This window comes from Canis aureus, chromosome 35, assembly GCF_053574225.1.
Source record: "Canis aureus isolate CA01 chromosome 35, VMU_Caureus_v.1.0, whole genome shotgun sequence".
NCBI lineage: Eukaryota > Metazoa > Chordata > Mammalia > Carnivora > Canidae > Canis > Canis aureus.
This window is the reverse complement of record NC_135645.1, coordinates 23,521,986-23,549,226: the sequence shown is the minus strand read 5'-3', so window position 1 is coordinate 23,549,226 and position 27,241 is coordinate 23,521,986. Positions and strand designations below refer to the sequence as shown.

The 27,241-nt window shown below is 38.4% G+C and overlaps 1 protein-coding gene across 8 annotated transcripts in view; it reads right to left on the bottom strand.

The window, feature by feature from the left end:
* Positions 1-27,241, bottom strand: part of SENP7 (SUMO specific peptidase 7) — a 139,864-nt gene that overhangs the window by 49,733 nt on the left and 62,890 nt on the right. For 3 of the 8 annotated variants that reach the window (XM_077884469.1, XM_077884468.1, XM_077884472.1), the window contains exons 5-6: positions 17,192-17,389; positions 9,629-9,823 (exon numbers count right to left, since the gene is read on the bottom strand). The exons of 2 other annotated variants lie outside the window; for them this stretch is intronic. In XM_077884469.1, the coding sequence (XP_077740595.1) occupies positions 9,629-9,823; positions 17,192-17,389 (393 nt within the window). The remainder of the gene's footprint in view (positions 1-9,628; positions 9,824-17,191; positions 17,390-27,241) is intronic. 3 more of the 8 variants (XM_077884473.1, XM_077884470.1, XM_077884471.1) reach the window with 2 other exon arrangements.

The following is a 27,241-nucleotide window of genomic DNA, read 5'->3' as shown; positions in this document are numbered from 1 at the left end:
CCCCTTCTATTTTGAAGGACAACCTCGGACTAGGGAGTCTTGGAGGTGGGAAATAAGTGAGAACGGAGCAGTCTTAGCTTTAGAGGATTGTCCTTGTCTGGTTGGCTTTTCCATTCTGTAACAAAGTCCGTGAGAACGGTGTGTGGGTCAGCTGGTCGGATGTGTGTGTAATGGACCCAGGGAGTAATCCTGTCGACCTTGAGAGCGGTGGGAGTGGTCAGGATCACGAGGTAGGATCCCTTCCGGCGAGGCTGAAGTGTCTGGTGTTGGTATCTCCGCACACCCAGTCACCTGGCCGATATCGATGGGGGTCCGGGGGTGGCCCAGTCTCGTAGAGGGCCCTCAGCTTAGGCCACACCTGCTCATGGGTTCGTTGTAACATTTGGAGGGAGAAAAGAAGTTGGTGGTCATCAAATTCAGCAAGCACCTCAGGTTTTAAATTGGGGATAACAGGTGGAGGAAGACAGAACATGATTTCGTAGGGAGTCAGATCCATCTTATATGGGGAGTTCCTCACCCTATATAGGGCGAAGGGGAGGAGAGTCACCTAGTCCCCACCAGTCTCCAGGGCTAATTTATTAGTTAAGGTTTCCTTTAATGTTCTGTTCATCCTTTCTACCTGTCCTGAGCTCTGGGGCCTATATGCACAATGTAATTTCCAATCTGCTCCAAGTACTAGTGCCACTCCCTGTGTTACCTTAGATACGAATCCTGGGCCGTTGTCTGACCCAATTCTAACGGGAAAACCATACCTCCGTACGATGTCTTCCAGCAGTTTCTTGATCATGATCTGTGCCTTTCATGTTTGGTGGGAAACGCCTCTGTCCATCCTGAAAAAGTATCTACAAACACTAGTAAATACCTATACCCGTATTTTCCAGGTTTCACCTCAGTGAAGTCCACTTCTCAGGGGGCTCCTGGGCGGTCCCCTCGGAGCCGGTGCCCAGGTTAGATCCATGGGCAGAGGCATTTGTTAATTGGCATGCGCACAGCTTGCCACAATCTGTTCGATCTTTGCTCGAGAGTCTTTAATAGTGATCTTTGCATGTCATATGAGGTCTTCCATCTTCCTTGTTCCCATGTGAGTACTCCAATGCATTTTGGATAGGACTCGCCGTCCTAGTTCCTCTGGCAAGATGATGCTGAAGTCTGCGGCCCTCCACCAGCCACGCAAGCACTGGGTCATAGGCAAGCGTTTGATCCAGTGTAAGTCAGCATCAGTATAGTTGGGGGTGTCGGCAGGGTCGGTGCCCCTGGATCAGGTAGCGTGGTAGCTAAGACCTGGGTCACCAGAAGGGCCGCCTCTTTTGCTTTTAAATTGGCTAGCTGGTTTCCCCTGGCTACTGGCCTGTCTGCCTTTTGGTGCCCCGGACAATGGATGATGGCTAGGGCCTTGGGCAGCCAGAGGGCCTTTAGGAGTTCAAGAATCTCCATTTTCCTTTTAACAGTCTTTCCCTCTGCTGTCAGAAGTCCTCTCTCCCTGTAAAGGGCTCCGTGGATGTGAGCGGTGGCAAAGGCGTACCTGCTGTCGGTACAGTACCGTTTAGAGCTCTCAGAAAATACGCGCGCAAAAGGTGGGAAAAGTTGAGTGCACTCACCACGCGTGAAACCCTCCGGATGGGGTCCTGGAGGTTTCTTGGATCCCGGACCAGCCCCCAAATGTTGTGCCCAAGATCGCAAATCCGAGAAACCGCCAAGGAGCCCACACCGATGCAATCACTCGAGGGTTTATTTACAAGCTGGAGCCTGGCTCCAACTATAACCCAACGCAGCAGAGCAGGGACCTGGACCCCGAGACTAAGAAAGAGGCTTAGCAACTTTATAGGGGCCAGTAGCCAATGGGATACGCAGAAAGTTGAACAGTCATGCTGGTCCGCTGAGCCAGATTTCCGGTTAGGGTGTGTCCTGGTCTTTGATTAGGGCGGGGCAGTGCCCTAAGTAATAAGCAGGTCAGCACAAGGCCGGTGCAGCCCAAAATAGTCAGTCCTGCTCTGCTTGTCCAGGGGTAGGGGATTTTGTTCAATTTCCTGGGTCCCAGAATTATAATTATTAATAAAACAACTCATTATGGTATTAACGTAGGCAAAAACTGAAATAAAAAACTATACAAAATTAATAGCCTGTATTATTCTCTCATAACAGAACACACTATATAGTAATTACCGTATTTTCAGAACTATTTAACAACATGGAAATTTTTACACCAACTTACAAGCATTAAAAACATCAGATACCAAGAACAATTAATGATCTCTGTTCAATAAACTATAAAACATCTACACAAATGACCATAGGAAGACTGTGGAAACGGAAGCACAGACCATCTCCCCACCCAAACAACAGCCACGCTGGCAGGATCTATCTGATGTAACTATTCGGGAATTCTGGAGTCTATGGAAGTAAACTGAAGTTCATTTCAGGCAATTTGAGCTCTGAAAGTGGTAGCAGTGACCCAGTAGTCTGTCCCTATGTAGCAAGCAGCAATGCCCAAGTTCCTAAAATAGTTTGCACAGCCTACAATTACCAAGGTGAGCAAGAAGGACCTTATTTTCCAAATATCAGAAATCTGCATTCTGATCACCAATGGCTGTTTCTGTTCACGGATGAGCACACATAGAGAAAAGCAGCCACTGTTGCAACAACCACCACCATTGTTGTAACACTTTTCCCATCCAGCTAAAACAACTTCCAGGAGACTTAAAGGGCTAGCACCTAATTTTGTTTTATTTTTCCCCCTTCAGTTCTCCCATTTTCTCCTTTTGGGAACCAAACATTTAAGGATTACAGTATTTGAAAATAATCACATATATGAGGGAATTCAGGAAGTCACAAAAATTACTAGGGAAAGGCATAGCTTATAAAAAACCTAGGAAGACCTTATGTTTACACATTAAGCGGATGTGTGGAAGAGACAATTAAAAACAACAATTAAAAAAAAAAGAAGGAAAGAAAGAAAGAAAAAAAAAACTAGTAAACCCCTGGGAAGGGGAAGAATCTGATTTCCAGACTTACTATATTACATGATTCAAGTGTTGTGTTTTCAACAACAAAAAAGCACAAGGCATACAAACAAACAGGAAACTGTGGATGATTCAAAAAGGAAAAAAAAAAAAAACAGAACATGTCCCTGAAAAAATATCCAGAAAGCAGATTCAATAGACATTATAACAACTGTCTTAAAGATGCTCAAAATGCTAAAAAAAAAAAAAAAAAAAGTATTGGACAAAGTCAAGAAATTTATTTATAGATAAATGAAGATATCAAGAGATGAAATACATTAATAAATGAAAGGGAAATTCTGGAGCTCTAAAGTATAATAACTAAAATGAAAAATTTATGGGGCACCTGGCTGGGTCAGTTGGGAGAGCATGTAACTCAATCCCTGTCATGAGTTCAAGCCCCATGTTGAGTATAGAGCTTACTTAAATAAAACTTAAAAAAATAAAATGAAATTGAAAAACTCATTACAGGGATGCAAAAGCAAATATGAACAGGAAAGAAGAAAATGTCTGGCATCAGTTCTGGATTTAGGGAAGGGGAAGGGGTAGGGAAAGGGAAAATGAAAAAGGGTAACTTAGAAGATATGATCATGGAAATTATCAAATCTGAGGGGTAAGAAAATCTGATAAAAACTGAACACAGCCTAAGGGACCTGTGGGACACCAAAAAGTAGACCAATATATGTAATGTCAGTACCTCAGAAGGAAAAAAAATAAAGGAGCAGAGAAATTACTGAAACAAATAATCATTAAAATATTTCCAAATCTGGGGGCACCTGTTGTGGTTGTCGGTTAAGCATCTGCCTTTGGCTCAGGTCATGATCCCAGGGTCCCAGGATAGAGCCCTGCACCAGGCTCCCTGCTCAACAAGGACTCTGCCTCTCCCTCTCCCTCTGCTTCTCCCTCTCCCTCTGCTTCTCCCTCTCCCTCTGCTCATGCTCCTTCTCTCACTCTCTCTCTCTCTCTCAATAAATAAAATCTTTTAAAAAAATTTTCCAAATTTGATGAAAGACATGAATATAAACATCCAAGACACCCAAGGGACTACTAAACTCAGTGAGACCTTACCAAGAAACACTATAATAAAGTTGTCAGAAGACAAGGCAAAGAGAGAATCTTGAAGGTACTAGGAATTAACCCATCACATATCAAGGATATTCTATAAGATTATCAGGTTTCTCATCAATAGCCAGAAGACATTGGGTTAGTATAAAGTATTGCAGGAAAAAACTGTCAACCAGAAATCCTGTATCTGGCAAAACTATTCTTTTTCCAGTTAAGTTATAAAGTTAAGTTGATGATTTGAGTTATTTCTTCTTTTTTAATGCAAGCAACTACAGCTATGTATTTCCCCTTTAGTACTGCTTTGGCTGCATCCCATGTTTTTGTTTTCATTCATCGCTACACATTTTTTAATTTCTTTGTGATTTCTTCTAAGACCCACTGGTTGCTTTAAGTGTGCTGTTTAATTTCCAACAACTTTTGAGTTTTCCAGTTTTCCTTCCATTAATGATTTATAACTTCATACCATGTGGCCAGAGAAGAATGGGAGAAAATATTTGTAAATCATATTTCTGATAAGATTCAGAATATATAGAGAACTCCTAAAACTCAAAAGTAAAACACAACATAATTCATCAAAGAGCAAAGGTCTTGAACAGACATTTCTCCAAAGAAGATACATGAATGGCCACTAAGCACACGAAAAGATATTCAGCACCACTAGCTGTTAGGGAAATCCATATCAAAACCACACTGATGTATCACAGCACACCCATTAGGTTGGCTATTATATAAAAACAGAAAATAACAAGCTTTAACAAAGATGTGGAGAAATTGGGACCCTTATGCACTGCTAATGGCAATGTAAAATGGTACTGGTGCTATAGAAAACAATATGGCGGTTCCTCAAAAAATTACTAATAGAATTACCATATGAACCAGAAATTCCACTTTGGGGTAGATATGCAAAACAACTAAAAAGCAGAGATAGAGACATCTGCACAACAATGTTCATAACAGTTACAACAGCCAGAAGATGAAAGCAACCCAACCACCCAAAGACATTTGTATACCACACTACATACAGGCAAAAAAGGAGTGAGAACTTCAATTAAGAAAGTAATCTCAAGATAGTTGTCCTGGATCTGATTTTCTTATATAAATCACCACAAATTAAAATATCACTTGACTAACCTATTTTTATACTTGAGACTAAAGAGGTCTTTCCAAGAATAAGCCAAACACAGAGGTCAAACACTAACATGTTTTATAAAATAAAAATTTTAATTTATATACTACAGAAGATACTATAAACAAAGTAAAATTAACAAATAGAAGCTTGAAAAAATTTAATAAGAGTTCTTAAAAGTAAGTAAGAAACAGATGGAACCAATACATACCAAGACTAAGAAAACTCACATAAGAAATACAAACTCTGTCTTGACTAAAAATCAAAAAAATGATTAAAATGAAAGCAATTTCATGTAAACTTATTTTTGTCAACAGGTTATCAAAAATTTTTTCAATGGTAACACTTAATTCTAGTTAAAAAGAATGGCCTATAATAATTTATAAATATAAGTACAAAAACTTACTATAGCAATGCTATACAAACAAAAAAATTAAAAAATCCTAGGGACACCTAGGTGGCTCAGCAGTTGAGCACCCGCCTGTCTTCAGCCCAGGGCATGATCCTGGAGTCCTAGGATGGAGTCCCACATTGGGCTCCCTGCATGGAGCCTGCTTCTCTCTGCCTATGTCTCTGCCTCTCTCTCTCTGTGTGTCTCTCATGACTAAATAAATAAAATCTTTAAAAAAAAAATTAAAATATCCTAAATGTTCAGTCACAAGGAAGCACATATTTGTAAAAGTAGGTATATTTCTATGTACTGATTGGCAAATTACTAAGTTACAAGAGAAAAGCAAATTTTCTCATTTAATCTGCATACCTAGGCATTATTACTTCAATTTACAGATGAGGTAAACTGAAGCATAGAAAAAGAAGTTAAGCAAATACACTGAAATGAATTCAACCTCGTACTAAATAAGTTACTACAGGTATTGCATTTTTCACAGTGTATTATCATAATAAAAACAACAAATATTAGTTAAAAGTTTTTAAAAGAGTAATACCTTAATAAATATCTGTATTTTAAAATAATAAATTACCATCTAGAAAAAACAAATATGCTACTTCAAAGAGACCATTTTAACTCCAATTTGCTTTTCATGCCTGGTGTTTTACTATTGCTTTATTTTCAGCATAAAAACACAGTATTTTTTTTCCTGCATAATTCCATTCAAGTTGTCATTACAGTCAATATTAACAGTTCTGAACACTAAAGATAGGCTAAGGCTAAAATAAGACTTTTAGCCTTTATAATACATTTTCCTATAGGCTTTTATGAAGGGCATAAGTGCTAGACGTTCAGAGAAAACTTCCTCATTTTCAGGCATAGCCCCCATTCTCCTACCAAGTATCAGTTGCTAATTGACATTATATTTTTTTAACAGAGTTGGCCACATTCTTTGCAATAACAATAACGCCAAAATATCCTTTCTCCTTAGAAGATATGTATTTCTATTTACTCTTTCTGAGTTAAAGATAGGCAGACTGGGAGGAGTCTGGTTACATACAAGAATTCCATCCTTGAGCCTACTCTGTATTCATTCATGTGCTATTGTCTTAATCAGGCACATCTACTGAAGTGATGGTATGGCCATACTTGCAATTTATTTCTATGAGGCACTCCGGATTCTCCCCAAAATGAATTCATTTTAAGGGAAAAGAGAACCAAATCTCACTTTAAGGAGTGCAGTACTCGGAATACTTGGGTGGCTCAGCAGTTGAGTGTCTGCCTTCAGCTCAGGTCGTGATCCTGGAGTTCTGGGATGGAGTCCCACATCAGGCTCCCTGCATGGAGCCTGCTTCTCCCTCTGCCTGTGTCTCTGCCTCTGTGTGTGTGTCTCTCTCATGAATAAATATATAAAATCTTAAAAAAAAAAAAAAAAAAAAGGAGTGCAGTACTCCTCCGTAAAACAAATGGTAATACTAGTATGGCTGTAATAATTGCCTTTGTAACACTGGTAATAGTTACAGGAGTAGCAGTGATCTCAGGATCAGATACCGACATTCTCACCATAGGAAACTTTAGTAGTATCAACTACAACACCAGCCTTTAAAGGCACTTTTGATCAATAAGAGACACTCAAAAATAATGACTACCATTTATTAATCACCTAGTAAGTTTCTGGCATTATATTAGGAACATTACATAGTTATCTCCTTAAATCTGCACAATAATCTTACAAAATGTGTTACTATCTCTGTTTTATTTATTTATTTTTAAGATTTTACTTATTTAGTCATGAGAGACACACACAGAGAGAGAGGCAGAGACACAGGCAGAGGGAGAAGCAGGCTCCATGGAGGGACCCCAAAGTGGGACTCGATCCCGGGTCTCCAGGATCAGGCCCCGGGCTGAAGGTGGCGCTAAACCGCCAAGCCACCTGGGCTGCCCATTATCTCTGTTTTAAAGACAAAATAAGTAACCTGCCCAAGGTAAGTCAGCATGCTAAGATCTGAATCCAGATGTCTTGCTCCAAAGTCTATGCCTATTCTAAATCCAACAATCAAAGAAAACTACCACCAATAGAATGAATTTTCAGAGCCCACATCAAATACCACCTGGAAAATTCATAACCATTTAAAGGACTTGAGGAAAGCTAGAGTTCTCACTGAACAGATTTTAGGAACACCCAGAAATTTTAGACCTATTATTAAATCTTGGCCCCAAATTCCTTATACCAAATTGGTAAAAAGCCTGTACAGTACAGATTACAATTTGACAGTCCCCATAGAATCCTCACAGTAATGCTATTTTCCATAACAGTATGAATAGGGGATCCCTGGGTGGCTCAGCAGCATGGAGCCTGCTTCTCCCTCTGCCTGTGTGTGTGTGTGTGTGTGTGTGTGTGTGTGTTCTCTAAAGTGAATGAATAAATAAATAAATCTTAAAAAAAATAACAGTATGAATATGCACCAATGTTTTTTGAATTCCACAGTAACAGTACATATTGTGATTTTTCTATTTAAAGTATCATCAATAACATTTTTATTTATATATTTTATGTACACAAAGAATTCTCACATGTGATATTTAATTAAAAGAAATAATAAATAATTTTGTGGTGGAAAAAGGTCATTCAAAGGTCATTTCCCTTCTTTCAACTCAGGAAACCAAAACTCAAGATTAAATGACACAAACATTAACCCAAGTGCACAAAATTAAAATATGTATTGAGCTAAGCACTGGGTATACATGCAATTAAGACATGATGTCTCCCCTTAAGGAGTTCATGGTCTAGTAGAGGAGGGAGAAATAAACACCTATAATGCAAACTCATAAATGCATTTCTAACATCTCTAATTGTACATTAACTTATACATTAAATACACTGGTAACTGAATAATGTCATTGAAACTCAGTTCTTCTAGCAAATTCAGAAAATGACCTAATAAAGTCAAAACTGTCAATGACAACTGAACTGATGAGAAACAAAATATTCTCCAAAGGGAGAAAAATTTTATAAAATTTTAAGCTCATATGAAATAAACAGAGTTTATAAAAATAAAGTATGGTTAGAAAAATAAGTAATATTTTGCAGATTCTTAAAAAAGGCAACTATAAATATTCTTTAACATAATTTGGCTTACAAGAGATATACAAACCAGAAACCACCTGTGGATGATTCCCGGCAAATAAAAAAAAAAAAAAAAAAGTAAGTAAGTAAAAAAAAAAAAAAAAAAAAAATTACTGAATGGATCAGTAATTTTTCACTCAGATCAAAACTATTTATTGTACTGGCTGAAGGCAAAAAAATAAATTTTAGTATATGTGCTGCTGAAGCGAGCACTGAAGGCAGAAAATTAAAAAGAGAAGTTCATGGTAAATGAATTAAAAGATTTAGTAGTACTAACTTATATCCCTTAGCTTTTTTCCACAATTTCTTTTATATTTACAGTCCCCATAGGAGCATCTCCTAGAGCTTAAAACAAAAGCAACTTCATATTTCCCTTTCTCATACTGGCTCAGTAAGCTACAGTTAATAGAATTCAGTTATGTCAAGCCATTTGTGTGAGGAATACATTCAGCCATTCATTCAGCAAATAGCTCCTAAGTACTAAGTGCCAAATGCAGTTCTAGAATCTGGACATAAAAATAGTAAATACGACAAGATAGAGAGATAAAGGAATGAATGGGCAGACCGACAGATGGCCAGGTAGATAAATAGGACAGAGGAGGGTGAGGAACAGAAAAATGTCAGAGGAACAGATTTTAATTATATCAAATAAATAGAAATACTGAAATAGGCAACTCAATTTTTATTAGAAGTCTGTATGTGTTTTCCCAAAACACAAGTACAGTGTACTTTTTTGAACTATTAGTCACAGACTGTTGGTTCCAACAGCCATCTCAAGCCACCAGGGGACAAAAGTCATACTAGCCATCAGAGCACATTTGCCTCACTTTCATCAATAACATGTCTATGGGGGAGGGGGGGAGAAGAGAGGCTTATTAGATAAGGAGAATATTTATTTTGAATAAAGTTGTCACTAAACATACCTTTCAGATAAAAAGGAGCTCTTGTGAGGGTTTAGAATTTGACAAGATTCTAGGCTGCCATCAGATGATGAAGAAAGATGCTCTGATTGCAAGTTGTCTGTATCACCCAAACTGGCCTCAGTTACAGATGAGGTCTTTATGTATTTTCTTCCTAACTCCGTTCCCAGGACATTCGTCAATATAACTCTGGGTATCCTGTCACACAAAATAACAAACACTGTACTGTACTGGTTTGCAGTAAAAAAATGTATCCTAGGAAGTTGATTTTTCAAACATTTTCATCTTAGCACAGTAAGCTATTAGAACTATACCACTCTAGAAATTAACCCATAAATACTCTATATGAACACAATCTTTATTTCTAGACGTACTTGTGTCTTACAAATTGGCACAGATTAGCCTGCTACAATAATGGTTTAACTATACTAATGAATGCTTTGGGGGTGCTTAAAATTTTAACCAATTCTTCTCAAAAATGTTTTTTTCTTTTCCATAGTTATTAAAAACACAGATTACTACAAACCAAATCAAGAAATCTTTATTCTTCTCATTCAACAGATAGGTTCCTGATAATTACATACTCATAATTAATAACAAATGCTAAATTCAACAGGAAAGAAATCATTCTGAATGCATCTATGGTAATAATAGATTCCATAAGTGAAACAGCACACATACTGGTGGTAATATATATGTTTAATGTAACAGCACCAAAGAAAGAGCTAATAAATAAATATCTAGAAAATTAAAGTATAGTTCTTAAGCTCCAAACTTTTTAAAATTGGGTCAGTTCACATCAAAATACTATATAAAAGCCTGGTATCTTCTTAAACAGAAGAGGATAATATAATCTTTTTTTTTTTTTTTTTTTGGTTAGCCAATTTTTATTATGAACAACTGATATACTTTTTTGCCACACTACAATGATGACCTCAAGGCAATTACTTGGCCCTGAAATGACCAACCCAAGCCAAATTATCTTTTCAGTTCTTGTTACTGTATTTTTTAAGTTTTCCTATCTCCTCTTCATCAGATATTCCCCTTGACTGTTATCTATATGTCACTTGCAACAGTTTACTGATCCTTTGTGAGAGACTATAGAAAACACTTAGAAAGGGCCTGAGTACTTTTGTTTAAGTGAAACTTGATCTTCTGGGTACTTTGTTACATTTGCTATAGTACCTAGAGATTCTCCTTATTTTCACTACATAGAGGCATTATGTTCTTTTCACACTATGTTCCAGGCAGCACATAATTTCAGATCTTAGGAAACCTTTCATATAATTTAGTTTGCTCTTTATTTTAAACATGAGGAACTCAAAGCTCAGAAAAGTTAAATGGCTGAAGGTATAACTTTTCCTAGGAAGAACCTGGGTCTATTATCTTTTGGTTTCTTTATTTTATTCCATTACCCATATCCTTAATACTAAGTGGCCAAAGGATCCAAACAATGGAGCTTTTCTATAGATACCACAGGAAATCTTTGAAAATACGCATTTCCAGCACAACCTCCACACACACAAAAAAAGTACTACAATGATTAAACAGTCTATATGATGTAAAAGCAAAGGTTAGTCATAAATACAACTCCCTAAACTCAGAGTTTGAGTGAACAAAGAAGGGCAAGAAGTCTGCCATCTAGTAAAACCACAAACTGTGAGGAAGAGAGGGCAGAAATATTTTTCTACCTTCTCATATGATATAAATCTCTAAGGATCCTGGTTATTATTGTCTGCTTTGTGTATTTGCTACCTGACAGAAACCCTCCTTAAAATCCTGGATTTTGGGATGCCTTGGCAGCTTAGCAGTTGAGTGTCTGCCTTTGGCTCAGGGAATGATCCCAGAATTCCAGGATGGAGTCCCACATCAGGCTCCCTGTAGGGAGCCTACTTCTTTCTCCCTTTGCCTATGTCTGCCTCTCTCTGTCTCTCATGAATAAATAAATAAAATCTTAAAAAATAAAAAAATGCTGAGTCTCTTAAAAGAAAAAAAAAGGTGTCTCTCCAAACAGGAGAGATGGAGTCCATAAAAGATTACTTTTGTATGAAGTGTTGAAGATAATAATAAAAAACAACAAAAAGTACAAATATCAGCAATCAAACAGTAAATTTTATAGATCAGAATTCTCTTCTGAGTAATAAATGATCATCCTATTCTTGTAAGGTTTATTTTGCCACTATATTTAAAGAAAGCAAAAAGCAAAGAAGATATGAAAAAAAAGAACCTTGGAGGATAAATAAGATCTTTTAAGTTAAACAAATAGCTGAAAGTCTTTCCTAAAAGAGAAAAATACCAAAATTGACCCCAAAAGTCATTTGAAAAGATTATATATCAACCTGCATCTCTAAAGCACAAGAGCTCTCAGGGGGCCTTTGAAACTATCAAAAGGTTCAAGGCACTATCTCAGCAGTGGTATACCTTTCAGTGAGATAGCACTCTATTACAATGAGAACAAAATGCCACAAGAAAAAATTAAAGAATAAACAGAGTATTTAAAAGTCAATAATTTAGGTATCATAGAAAATATGTAATAAAGTCTAACTCCTACTTTACTCATGAAAAAAGTTAAATTTCAGAAGAGTGAAAAGCACTCTGGTAAAGGGATTAAGAACAAGGACTCTAGAGTCAGACAAAAATAGGGTCAGGTTCTGATTTCAGCACCTAATAATATAACTTAGTCAAGTTACTTACCATAATTTTTTCCTCTTAGCATTAATTTTCTCATCTCTAAAATTAGGAGAAAATCTACCTTACAAGTTGTTAGGATGAAATGAGATACTAGTTGTAAAGCATTCAGTACAAGTCTTGGCACATAGTAAGTACATAGTAAAAAGGAAACTCGCTTTAATTTTCCTATTATTCAAGTCTTCCTCAAAGTTATAAATTATTCTTTCAAATGGTGCTTAGTTGTCCTAATTTATCATACTCTGCAATCTTGATGAAACTATCTTATTAGAAAAGTACATAATTAAATACTTAGCAATACCTATAATACACCCAGGTCTTCACAACACACACCCATAGCCCAAACATCTTTCATCAGCTATTTGCAACTCATGTAATTTGTGTATCTTGAAGAAACACAACTGTGTGTGTGAACCTTACAGAATACAAATCTATATAATGATAACTAAGTTCATAATACGTAAGCTATCTTTTGGTGTACAACTATATAAGTTAGCACGGCCATGGAAATTTCATGGCTAGTTAGAATTTCAAAGATTCTGAATTTTCACAAGAAATATATAAATGTGTATACTTCATCTTCATACTAACTCAATATGGAAGAAAGGACTAAAAAACTGTTATTTCACAGTCTATCTAATTTTCTTCCTAAGTAGTAACAGTAAATAAAATAAAATGACATTTAAGTTTATTTACTAATATTATGAAATTACATTTTAAAGTATGATAAATCAAAACAGAAACAAATTTTGCACAGCAGTAAAATGAAGCAGAAAGTATACTGGCCTGAGAATTAAAGCCATTTATTGATTGTTTCTCTGCATGGTTATTTTCTCTGATTCTTAATTTTTTCACTTGTAAATTGTGGATTCCTTGCCTGAATAAATAGCATGGTAAACCTAAGATTCAAGTAATTTAATAAGTGAGAAAAAGTGGCAAGAGCTATTAATATAAACTCTGTGTTAAAAGCAAATTTTTCAAGGGATGGAATCCTTTGCTGAAGGACAACATAATTATATCTGGTAATTAAGCTAGAACCTAGCAAGCGAAAAAAATTACAATACTAATTTAGTTTTCATTTTGTTGTCATTTAGATGAATGCCTTTCTAAAACTGTATTTTGTGACATTTTAATAGGGTTCTCATAAATCCATTCTTATCTTAGATAATTCAAAACGTGCTTTCTAAATCAGCTTAAGCTATGTAAACAATTTTAATTGCTGAATAATTCTTAAAAGTGATTTACAGATTTTCTAAATTTGCTCTTTTCTTTTACTAAGCTAAATTTTAAGTGAATAAATTATCACTCAACTAAAATTATATCGGCCTAAAGAAATCTTAAGGTGACAGGAATACTAGAGTATCCAAAAAGTCTTAGCATCACAAAATCTAAATTATGTAATTTTTTAAGACTTCAAACGTGTAAATTTAAGAGAAAAATTAATAAATATAATTAGGAATATTTCAATGGCTGGGACCTAACTTTTCTTAATGGAATATGTGTACACTCTCTCCATATTTCTCTAAAATCTCCTGGTGCCAATTGATGCACCTCAGAAAGATAGTTTATCTTCTCAAAAACCTTATATATGTGTCCTACTAGACTCTTCCCTGCCTAATGACCAAGGTTTACAAATGTCTGAAAGTTATCTCTTAGGAAAATAGATGTGAATCACATATCGAAATTAAATATACAGGGCAGTCCGGTAGCTCAGTGGTTTAGCGCTGCCTTTGGCCCAGGGTGTGATCCTGGAGACCCAGGATCGAGTCCCATGTTGGGCTCCCTGCATGGAGCCTGCTTCTCCCTCTAACTGTGTCTCTGCCTCTCTCTCTGTGTCTCTCATGCATAAATAATAAAATCTAAAAAAAAAAAAAAAAGACATAAAATGTACACTAAAATACGTTTACTTATTTAAAAAGAAATTTGGGCATTCCACATACTGTCAATTTGAGATTTCTAAAACTCTTGACCCCTTTCTTCATTATTTAAGAAGATGTATCTGGATTATGTTTTCTGTTTTTCTTCTCAATGTTATCCAGAAAATAAAAGGCTAAAGAGTCCTGACATAAAAGGCAACATTTTAGGATCTAAAATGCAAATAAAATTTCTAAAAAATGTCATTTTGGGGATTGAATGAGTAATTTTAGTTTACCAGAAGTTAAACTTTAAGATGAAATTAAAAACCAAAAATAAATCTTCTTCTCTTTCATTTCTCTGAAATAATGAAGTCTTACCTAAATAAAAAGAGAAGTAAGACAAAAAGCATCATGTCAAAGTTAAGTGAAGATTGAAGAAAGAGTAAGTCTCCTATTTCACATAGCAAGTTCTGGACAGAAAAACATTATCCAAACCCATACCCTAAACTGTTCTCTAATTTTCTTATTTGAAGTTTGCAATATCTCTTTTCCTGGTTGTCACCAAAATTACAGAGCAAATACTAGTTTTAAAGGATTAAACAGGGCAGCCCCGGTGGCCCAGCAGTTTAGCGCCTCCTTTGGCCCGGGGTGTGATCCTGGAGACCTGGGATCAAGTCCCACGTCAGGCTCCCTGCACGGAGCCTGCTTCTCCCTCTACCTGTGTCTCTGCCTCTCTCTTTCTCTCTGTGTCTGTCGTGAATAAATAAATAAAATCTTAAAAAAAAAAAAAAAGGATTAAACACAGTTCAATCAAAGAGACAGGAGATGTAACTCTCCTCTCTGCTGGGAAAACACTTTTTCCTTGAACTCAGCAAAAACTGATTGGGCATTTAGTTATGCACCCAACTATGTGCTAAGTATTAGTATCAGAGTAAAAATAATAAAATGTAGTCCCTGCCTTTCTGAAGCTTACTGTCAGGGAGGCAGAGAAACTAAATATCATAATATAGTGTGGTAAGTGCTATCAGAGAAACTAAATATCATAATATAGTGTGGTAAGTGCTACGATATATGACCGGGCTGCTTAACAAGAAAAAAAAAAAAACAGGATTAAACACAAATTAGGGGTGGAATGAAGGAAACTGTCTCAAAAAGATGGCTTAGGAGTTCAATGTTAAGGACTAAAAGATGGCAGCAAAGTAGAACTGTTTGCACAATAAAAGAACAAACAGCATGAGCTCAGAGACATAAAACAGCACTATGCATTCACTAAGCTACACTAGAGCCCCAGAGACTAAAATTCAGTTATCCATGTGGAGTAGACAGATACAAAGCTAGAGTTAGGTGAAGGTGAGATCATTAAGGACCCTATATGCTAAGTTAAAGAGTTGTTTTATCCTGAAGGTTATGTGGGACCACAGAAAGATGTTAAACTAGACAGCAAAAAGTAACTCCTGCCTTTCAGAATGAATAACTTAGCAACAATAGAGAGAAATAATCAAGAAAGAAAACACCAAACACAGGAAGCCCAACACTACCATAGTAATAAAGGCACAAAGTTATCAGGACTTGAACTGATGTACTGGCAAGAAAAATGGAGAAGAGATCATTTCAAGACAGAAACAGGAGGCAAAAATAATTATGCAGGAAATATGACTGGACATAGAGGATAAGAAAGAGGAGTCAGATACTCAGACAGGAAGGGGATATGGAAATAGGAATAAGCCTAAGAACAAATATAATGCATTTGCTTTGGAACAGGTTCAATTTAGGACCCCTGGAGCAGAGAGAAAAGGTCTGGACTAGCTGGTAGTTCACCCCATGAAGCAAAAGGAAAATAAGCACACATACACACGTGCACACACACACACACGATAAAAAAAAAAAATTAGAATCTTATTGGGACTTTTAACTTCATGCTGTATTTCAGTTTCATGAACACATAATCCAAATCTAGCCCCTACCTGACTGACTTTAAGATTTAGGATATCTCAGTTAAATTTACATCAGATATGATCTAATAAGGAAATTCATTTACTTAGCTTTTCGTTTTGGCCTTTTTTTAAAGAAGTGTCCTCCTTTAAAATTAATATATAATACTATGTTCAGATATCTTGACAAAGTTCTACTTTTATTTTTTTAAATAAATGCATGGAAAGTTAGGAGTTTTTATCTGAACTTGGTTTAAAGCATTTATATACTACCATTCAGATCACAGATAATATGATCAAAGCCCTACTTAGCTATGACAAGTCATTCTAATTGAAAACAAAGTACTTCCCTCAAAACATATTCATTTAAGGGTTAAAACTGTAAATGGAAATACATTAAAAATATTACTTTACAGATCATAAATTCTCAGAACGAATTCCTAGTTTTCAGCCCCAAACTCCATACACAATTCCTTTTAAAAATATAAAACTGATCTTATTTTCAAAATTAAACTGTATATTTGTCATTAAAAATTTTGGGGTAGTATTTCAGTATTACCTCCTTTTTAAAAAAACACATGTAAAATACAAGACAGCTCCCAAAGTCAAAGGTAGTAAGGACTTAGATTAAATAATATGTGATAGGTATTCTAAAGATGCAAAAAATAAAAAATAACCTATTGATTCCATAAACTCTGTCAAGACCTAAATAAATATATATACCTTTATTTTCTCCATCTTAAGCATACGTTTCATGTTATTTAATCTAGGTCCTTATCTATGTATGTATCTTCATTTTATATCATAAATGAATCTAAATATATATATGTGAATCAAATTATAAAGTAAGTTAAATGTACTAAGGATACTTGGTTTTAAAAATAATTATATGTCAACATACTTAATGAAGTGCAAAACTTAACTTTGTAAATTGAGATTGTCAGCTTCAAGATTTGCTTTAAAGTGGGGCACACCTGTTTATGCAGATTTTCTTAAAAATCATTTCCAACAATCTTAAAAATTTTAAGATTATTGGACTTCTTTTATTTCAAATGTGGTAGGTTGAACAAAATCAATACTGAACAACATACCTTTTAGATAAATTAAGGCTTTGGTGAAGAGGTTCTAATTTTTGACATGTCTCTAGGCTGTCAACAGATGTCGAAGGCAATGAGTCTGATTGCAACTTGTTGGCATCACATAAATTAGCATCGTTTCTAGGTAGGGTCTTTCTGAATTTTCGTCCTAAATCCGTCCATAGGACATTCGTCAACACAACTTTGAGTTGCCTGTTACACACATAAATAATTAATACATAAAGTACTAAACATTGTATATAATACATAAAGTAATCACAAACGATACCAAAAGAAAACCTCCAGAAGTTCTTAATTTCACTTAATTTCAGTTCTTCAAGCAATTGTTTTTTTAGTTCAAGCAATAACTAGACTAATAAATAAGTAAAATATTTGCTTAACCATTCTCAAATATATATTAAAAAGTAAGTCTATTTTACCCAAACTGGAATTTTCTTCAGAATTCTGTCTGGTGTACAACTGTGGCCATACACATCTATAATTGTTGGATTCATGATAACCTATCTATGCCTACTTTTAGTGAAACAACAATATACATCTATATGTCTCACCACAAGAGGCAACCGCTTTCTACACTATAATTGTGTTTTTAGTATTTGTTGATTAGGAAAGCATTATGAAAAGTAAAGGGGAGGGGTGCCTAGGTGGCTGAATCAGTAAGCATCGGACTCTTGATTTTGCCTCAGGCTGTGATCTCAGGATCCTGGGATCAAGCCCCACATGGGGCTTCGCACTCAGCACAAGTCAGCTTAAGATCCTCTCCCTCTCTCTGGCCCCTCACCCTGCTAACATGCATTCATACTCTCTCTTTAAAAATAAATAAATAGGGATCCCTGGGTGGCGCAGCGGTTTGGCGCCTGCCTTTGGCCCAGGGGGTGATCCTGGAGACCTGGGATCGAATCCAACGTCGGGCTCCCGGTGCATGGAGCCTGCTTCTCCCTCTGCCTGTGTCTCTGCCTCTCTCTCTCTCTCTCTCTCTCTCTCTCTGTGACTATCATAAAATTAAAAAAAATAAAAATAAAAATAAAATAAAAAAATAAAAATAAAAATAAATAAATAAAATCTTTAAAACTAAAGGTGAAACAGTACATCATATACAATCTTATTAGTAAGTCTACATAATCTTACGTCTTCTTAGTCTTAAGATACAGACTTAATTTTATCTTGTTTCTACAAATAAGTCAATTTAAAACATTTACTTTTACTGTACCTATACCCTTTTCAAAAGTAAAACTGATAAATGCAAGGAGCTCCAGCTTTTTGCCTCATTACATTTTGGCCACTACTCATTCAATATTTCTTTTGCTAATAATACTTGAAGAACTGTGTTCAGTTCTGGAACCAGGGGATAGTTCTTACAGTAGTGTGGACAGGCTACCAAATGGACTCAAAAAAATGTCAAATGGGAAATGTCTGAAAGAATTGGAAATGTTTAATCAGAAGAGTGTCTATTCTATTTCCTGGAACCAGTTTTAGGCACTATTTCTTTAACAAATGTAAAAAGATTAAGAAAGAGGAGAGCCTGGCTGATAACTGGTGGAACATGTGACGACTCCTGACCTTAGGGTTATGAATTTGAGCCCCACTGGGTGTAGAGATTAAAAATAAAGTCTTAAAAAAAAGAATATTAAGAAACAGCAAAGTGCTCATATACTTTAAAGAGAAAACAGAACTTGGAGTACCTGGCTGGTTCAGTTGGTAAAGCATGTGACTCCCAATCTTGGGGTCAGAGTTCAAGCCCCATGTTAGGCCTAGAGCTTACTTAAAAAAAGATAGATAGATAGATAGATAGATAGATAGATAGATAGATGATAGATGTGTGTGTGTGTGTGTATATATATATATATACACACACACAGTGTATATATATGTATATACACACACACACACACACACACACACTCACACACACTAGATCTCAAAAAAGACATCACTTGTTTGCAGCTGCCACTTGGGGCTGGCTATCTTCAGACTATCTGGAAAGAGGCAGTACAAGTCTGCAGGAGAACCTCCATGGAATGCACTGAAACTACAAATATTCTAAGTTAAAAAAAATTGTTTTTTAATCTACAAGTTTTAGAAGTATCATTAAATGATAAAGAGATGAGTGACAATTCTATGAATAAATAATAACACTTCATTCTTCATTCAACAAATACTTACCAAATACCTTCTAGCTAAACAACTATATTAGCAGAATCTAGAGATTCAGCAACAAATAAGATAGTTACAGTGCCCACCTTCATGGAGCTTACATTCCAGAAAAGAATTACCCAATTAACTATTTAATTACAATTGTGATAAATGATATGAAGTTAAAATATAGATGCTGTCTTTTTCTAGACTAGGTCAGGGAAGGTTTTGCCTAGAATATGACCTTTGAACTGAAGCTAGATACTATCTATCTAAAAGAAAAAGGTGGGAAATAAGGAGTAGTTCAAAAAAGGGGACCAAATGCAAATGTTCTAGTATGAATAAAGCTTGTTGAAGAAAATCAAAGGACTTACCTGGCTCATGTGCTTAGACTGAAGAGGAAATTTGTAAAAGATAAGGATGCAGTTAGGCAGGACCAATGAACTGTATTAATGCTTTGAGACTTTACGTCAAGAATAGAAAATCCACTAGTTTTAGCAAGAGAATGATGGGCTCACAGCTGCATTATTAAAAGGTCACTTTGATCTCTTATGAAGAATGAAATGGGATCACTAGGGATAAAGATTTAAAAATGAATTCAGAGAAGTGATGATGACTTTATCAAGGGCAGGTTAAGGAATGGTAGAAGCAGAAACCAGAAGACAGTGGGATGTCAATGGAAAAGGAGGAAAGGGATACAGCAAATGTAGGCAGGTGACATGTGACAGGACAAGAGCTGAAGACCAATGTGCAATGCATGAAAAGTCTTCTGAGTTACTGGCCCACTAATAACTGAGTTCTTAGTTAGCTTAAAACAGAGGATATTGTTTAAGTGCCCAGAGAAGAAGTCAAAAGAATAGGAGAAGCTAAAGATACAAGAGATAATAATTAACACAGTAAATTTCTTAAGAAATAGTATAAGAGCTGATATTTACTTAACATGCACTACATACTAGGTACTATGCTAACCATTTTACAATAATTTACTTCATTTAAACCTCACGACTGCTCTATGAGGTACAATGGCAATTCTCCGGCTAGACAGAATGAAGATAAACTAAGCCCAAAGCAAAATGGGTGAGTAGTGCAAGTGGATCCAAAGCCACCCACTCTCAACTCTACTGCCAGCACTCTTAACTGGTCTATAATGTTGGTTTATGGTGGAAGAAGCAGCACCTCTTTCCTCCTTCCAGGAAGTAAAAGGAACCGAGATCACCCTGTCAAAGTAATAGGAAAGGTAAAGGAACAAAGGCTTGAGAAGAGAAAGATTTCAAATTATCACTGTGAAGAGGAAGAACACAAGCTGTCTAGAGAAACACAGTAGGAATATCTTGCAGTTTAGGCATCCATTGGAATTAATAACCATGAATTTATAATGCCACAAATATACTGTTGGTTTTCTTTTCCACCACTTCTCAGCCACCTTAATGTCAGGCCAATTCAAAAAATATAATTAGGTTCACAAGTGATTATTAACTACAAAGGTGAAAGGCACCTTGATAATAGAGAGATCCAACAGCTACCACCTTAACCAAATGATCAAATGTAGACTTTATGTATCCTCTGATATGATGCAATAAGCAAACGACATCAGCTATGAAGTATTCTTGCCAAAAATTTTAGGTGGACCTAATCCATGAGGACAGACCCAGACAAATCATAAAAATCTAGAATATAGGACATTGTACAAGACCATTGGCCTAAACTCTTCAAAAAGTCAACATTACTTTGAATAAAACGGACAGGCAGGAGTAGTCTAAGACTAGGAGCCTAATGAGACTTGGTAACCAAAATATATGATGCATAAACTTCAACTTATCATATGTTTTTAAAAGTAATAAAATAGGGGCACCTGGGTGCCAATAATTCAGGCTTACTGGGACGCCTGGGTGGCTCAGCAGTTGAGCGTCTGCCTTTGGCTCAGGGCGGGATCCCAGTGCCGGGATCGAGTCCCACATGGGGCTCCCTGTGAGGAGCCTGCTTCTGCCTGTGTCTCTACCTCTCTCTGTGTTTCTCAAGAATAAATAAATAAAATGTTTAAAAATAATAATAATTCAGGCTTACCTAGCAAAAAACTATCAGTTAACTAGTGGATATGTATTTTTCACATTCGGGAAATTAGACTCTTAATTTATAAGATTTGGCAAGAAAGGTGTCTGAGGGCAGCCCCAGTGGCGCAGCAGTTTAGTGCCCCCTTCAGCCCAGGGTGTGAACCTGGAGACCTGGGATCGAGTCCCACGTCGGGCTCCCTGCATGGAGCCTGCTTCTCCCTCTGCCTAGGTCTCTGCCTCTCTCTCTCTCTCTCTCTCTCTCTCTGGTGACTATCATAAATAAATTAAAAAAAATAAACCTTAAGGATATGTATGGTATGCTTTTGTTCTAACCACAAAGGCTATTATAAATTAGTAATTTGCAAAATTATTTGGAAACTTATCCCAAGAGTAATTTTAAATAATTTTAAATATGAAAATATCGGATGGGGGGCGGGGCAAGATGGCAGAAGAGCAGGGTCCCCAGGTCACCCGTCCCCGCCAACTTAACTAACTTTCAAATCATCCTGAAAACCTATTAATTCGGCCTGAGCTTTAAAGAGAAAACAGCGGGAATGTTACAGTGAGAAGAGTTCGCGCTTCTATCACGGTAGGAGGACGGGAACATAAAAAAGCATCCCGTGTTGGAGGGGCCGCGAGGAGCCGCCAGGACCCGAGAGCGCAGCCCGGAGGAGCGGGAACTTCACCAACCGGGCGGGAAGGCGCTCGCGGGGAGCTCGGGCAGGACCCCAGGAGGGGCGGTGGGGCCCCCGGGCTCCGGGGTCACTAGCACGAGGGGCGTCCAGGGGAGAACGCGGTAAAGGGCTGGAGGGCACCGGCGGGGCTGCGCGGAGAGAGGGGTGCTGCGCGGGGGGGGGGGGGGTGGAGGCCGCCGTGGAGGGGGGGCGGCACAGACGGGGGGGGCTGCGCGGAGGGGGGGCGGCGCGGAGGGGGGCTGCGTGGAGAGGAGGGGGCTGCGAGGAGGGAGCTGCGCGGGGGGGGGGCGGCGCGGAGGGGGGCTGCGTGGAGAGGAGGGAGCTGCGGGGAGGAGGCTGTGCGTGGGGGGGATGTGCGGGGGGAGACGGCGCGGAGGGGGGCTGCGTGGAGAGGAGGGGGCTGCGGGGAGGGGGCGGCGCGGGGGAGGCTGCGCGAGGGGGGGCGGCGCGGAGGGGGGCTGCGCGGAGAGGAGGGGGACGCGCGGGGGGCCGCCGCGGAGGGGGGGCGGTGCGGACGGAGGGGCCTGCGCGGACGAGGGGGGCTGCGCGGGGGAGGGGCTGCGCGGGGGGGGGTGGCGGCGCGGAGGGGGGCTGCGCGGAGAGGAGGGGGCTGCGCGGAAGGGGCTACTGCGCGGCCTGGGAGCGGCTCGGCGAGGGCTGGGGCGAGGGCTTGGGCGAGGGCTTGGGCGGAGGGCCTGCGAGGCCCCAGGAGCACAATTCCAGCGGTGCAGGCGCCAGGGACACAGCCCAGGATCCTGCGCTCCCCCACCCTGCCCCCCGAGACAGGCGGAGGCCGGGAGGACACAGGACAGCAAGGACGTTCCTGCCGCCCGGGGCCCCCAACTGTGGTCAGCGCCCTCCACCCTGGAGCATCCAGGCCCCTGCGGACGGGAGCTGTGGTGGTTACTGGGGGAGCTGACGCCAGGGCTGGAGAGCCGGTCGCCGCCAGTGTGCTTGTTCCTCCTGGTGTCACCCTGTGCCTGGAACGGAGCGGGGCGCCAGGGAGCAGGGGCCTCACAGAATAAACAGCTCCCACTGAGCTGTGCACCAGGCAGGGGAAAGGGCACCTCCCCCAGGTGCACACACCTGAGAGTCAGCACACCAGGCCCCTCCCCCAGAGACCAGCTGGAAGGACAGGGGAAGAGCAAGTTCTTAACAAAGCAGTGCTGGAAAGCTCCAGGGGAAGTCGAAAGACTTACAGTATATAGAATCAGAGGATACCCCTCATTTGTTTTTTTGCTTTGTTTTTTGTTTTCGTTTTGTTTTCCCATTTTTCTTTTTTTTCCTTCCTTTTTCCAGTACAACTTGTTTTTAGCCACCCTGCACTGAGCAAAATGACTAGAAAGAAGAACTCACCACAAAAGAATCAGAAACAGTACTCTCTCCCACAGAGTTACAGAATTTGAATTACAATTCGATGTCAGCCAATTCAGAAACACAATTATAAAGCTACTGGTGACTCTGGAGAAAAGTATAAAGGATTCAAGAGACTTCATGACTGCAGAATTTAGATCTAATCAGGCCGAAATTAAAAATCAATTAAATGAGATGCAATCCAAACTGGAGGTCCTAACAATGAGGGTTAATGAGGTAGAAGAACGAATGAGTGACATAGAAAACAAGTTGATGGCAAGGAAGGAAGCTGAGGAAAAACAAAGCAAAACAATTAAAAGATCATGAGGAAAGGTTAAGGGAAATAAATGACAGCCTCAGAAGGAAAAAATCTGCGTTTAATTGGAGTTCCAGAGGGTGCCGAAAGGGACAGGACCAGAAAGTGTATTTGAACAAATCATAGCTGAGAACTTCCCTAACTTGTGGAGGGAAACAGGCATTCAGATCCCGGAGATAGACCCCTCCTAAAATCAATAAAAACCCTTCAACACCCTGACATTTAATAGTGAAACTTGCAAATTCTAAAGATAAAGAGAAGATCCTTAAAGCAGCAAGAGACAAATCCCTAACCTTCATGGGGATAAGTATTAGGTTAACAGCAGACCTCTCCACAGAGACCTGGCAGGCCACAAAAGGCTGGCAGGATATATTCAGGGTCCTAAATGAGAAGAACATGCAGCCAAGAATACTCTATCCAGCAAGGCTCTCTCATTCACAATAGAAGGAGAGAGAGTTTCCAAAATAGGCAGAAACTGAATATGTGACCACCAAACCAGCTCTGCAAAAAAATATTAAGGGGGACTCTTTAAAAGAAACAGGAAGTCCAAAGAAACAATCCACAAAAACAGAGACTGAATAGGTATCATGATGACATTAAATTAGTATCTTTCAATAGTAACTCTGAATGTGAATGGGCTTAATGATCCCATCAAAAGGCACAGGGTTTCAGATGGGATAAAAAAAGCAAGACCCATCTATTTGCTGTCTACAAGAGACTCATTTTAGACCTAAGAACATCCACAGCCTGAAAAATAAAAGGTTGGAGAACCATTTACCATTCAAATGGTCCTCAAAAGAAAGCAGGAGTAGCCATCCTCTTATCAGATAAAGTTTATCCCAAACTGTAGTAAGAGATGAAGATGGACACTATATCATACTTAAAGGATGTATCCAACAAGAGGACCTAACAATCATGAATATTTATGCCCCTAATGTGGGAGCTGCCAAGTATATCGATCAATTAATAACCAAAGTTAAGACATACTTAGATAATAATACACTAATACTGGGAGACTTCAACATGTCACTTTCTGTAAATGACAGATCTTCTAAGCACAACATCTCCAAAGAAACAAGAGCTTTAAATGATACACGGGACCAGATGGATTTCACAGATATTTACAGAACTTTACACCCAAATGCAACTGAATACACATTCTTCTCAAGTGCACGTGGAACTTTCTCCAGAATAGACCACATACTGGATCACAAATCAGGTCTTAACCGATTCCACAAGATTGGGATTGTCCCCTGCATATTTTCAGACCATAATGCTTTGAAACTAGAACTAAATCACAAGAAGAAATTTGGAATAAATTCAAACACGTGGAGGTTAAAGACCATCCTGCTAAAAGATGAAAGGGTCAACCAGGAAATTAGAGAAGAACTAAAAAGATTCATGGAAACTAATGAGAATGAAGATACGATCCTTCAAAATCTTTGGGATACAGCAAAAGCAGTCCTGAGAGGGAAATACATCGCAATACAAGCATCCCTCAAAAAACTGGGAAAAACTCACATACAAAAGCTAACCTTGTACCTAAAGGAACTGGAGAAAGAACAGCAAATAAAACCTACACCCAGCAGAAGAAGAGAGTTAATAAAAATTCGAGCAGAACTCAATGAAATAGAGACCAGAAGAACTGTGGAATAGATCAACAAAACCACGAGTTGGTTCTTTGAGAGAATTAATAAGATAGATAAACCATTAGAAAGCCTTATTAAAAACAAAAAAAGACTCAATAAAATCATGAATGAAAAAGAAGAGATCACCACTAATACCAAGAAAATATAAATGATTTTAAAGACATATTATGAGCAGCTGTATGCCAATACATTAGGCCATCTAGAAGAAATGGATGCATTTCTGGAAAGCCACAAACTACCAATAAATGGTGCTGGGAAAACTGGACAGTCACATGCAGAAGAATGAAACTAGACCATTTTCTTACACCATACACAAAGATAAACTCAAAATGGATGAAAGATCTAAATGTGAGACAAGAATCCATCAAAATCCTAGAGAAGAACACAGGCAACACCCTTTTTGAACTTGGCCACAGCAACTTCTTGCAAGATACATCTACGAAGGCAAGGGAAACAAAAGCAAAAATGAATTATTGGGATTTCATCAAGACAAAAAGCTTCTGCAAAGCAAAAGAAACAGTCAACAAAACTAAAAGACAACCTACAGAATGGGAGGAGATATTTGCAAATGACCTATCAGATAAAGGGCTAGTATCCAAGCTCTATAAAGAACTTATTAAACTCAACAGCAAAGAAACAAACAATCCAATCATGAAATGGGACAAAAGACATGAAGAGAAATCTCACAGAGGAAGACATAGACATGGCCAACACGCACATGAGAAAATGCTCTGCATCACTTGCCATCAGGGAAATACAAATCAAAACCACAATGAGATACCACCTCACACCAGTGAGAATGGGGAAAATTAACAAGACAGGAAACAACAAATGTTGGGGAGGATCTGGAGAAAGGGGAACCCTCTTGCACTGGTGGTGGGAATGTGAACTGGTGTAGCCACTCTGGAAAACTGTGGAGGTTCCTCAAAGAGTTAAAAATATATCTGCCCTTCAACCCAGCAATTGCACTGCTGGGGATTTACCCCAAAGATACAGATGCAGTAAAATGCTGGAACACCTTCACCCCAAAGTTTTTAGCAGCAATGTCCACAATAGCCAATGGTGTAAGGAGCCCCAGTGTCCATCGACAGATGAATGGATAAAGAAACTGTGGTCTATGTATACAATGGAATATTCCTCAGCCATTAGAAATGACAAATACCCACCATTTGCTTCAACGTGGATGGACCTGGAGGGTATTATGCTGAGTGAAATAAGTCAATCAGAGAAGGACAAACATTATATGGTCTCATTCATTTGGGGAATATAAAAAACAGTGAAAGGGAATAAAGGGGAAAGGAGAGAAAATGAGTGAAAATATCAGTGAGGGAGACAGACCATGAGAGACTCCTAACTCTGGGAAATGAACAAGGGGTAGTAGAAGAGGAGGTGGACAGGGGGATGGGTGACTGGGTGATAGGCACTGAGGGGCGCACTTGACAGGATGAGCAATGGGTGAAATGCTATATGTTGACAAATTGAACTCCAATAAAATAATAAGAATGAAATAAAATAAAAAAGAAAATACCAAATGTTGGAAAAGCCATTTTTCTATTCACCCAGACCAATTAAGAATTTATATTAGAGGGACACCTTGGTGGCTTAGTAGGTTGAGTACTGACTTTCAGTTGAGCTACTGACTCTTGGTTTGGGCTCAGGTCAGGATCTCATGGGTCAAGAGATCAAGCCCCATGATGAGCTTCTAGCTCAACAGGAGTCTGCTAGAGATGCTCTCTCCCCTCTCCCTGCCTCTCCTGCACATGCACACATACACATGCACGCACACTCTCTGCTCTCTCTAAAATAGATAAATCTTTTTTTAAAAAAGAATTTATATTGGAAAATAG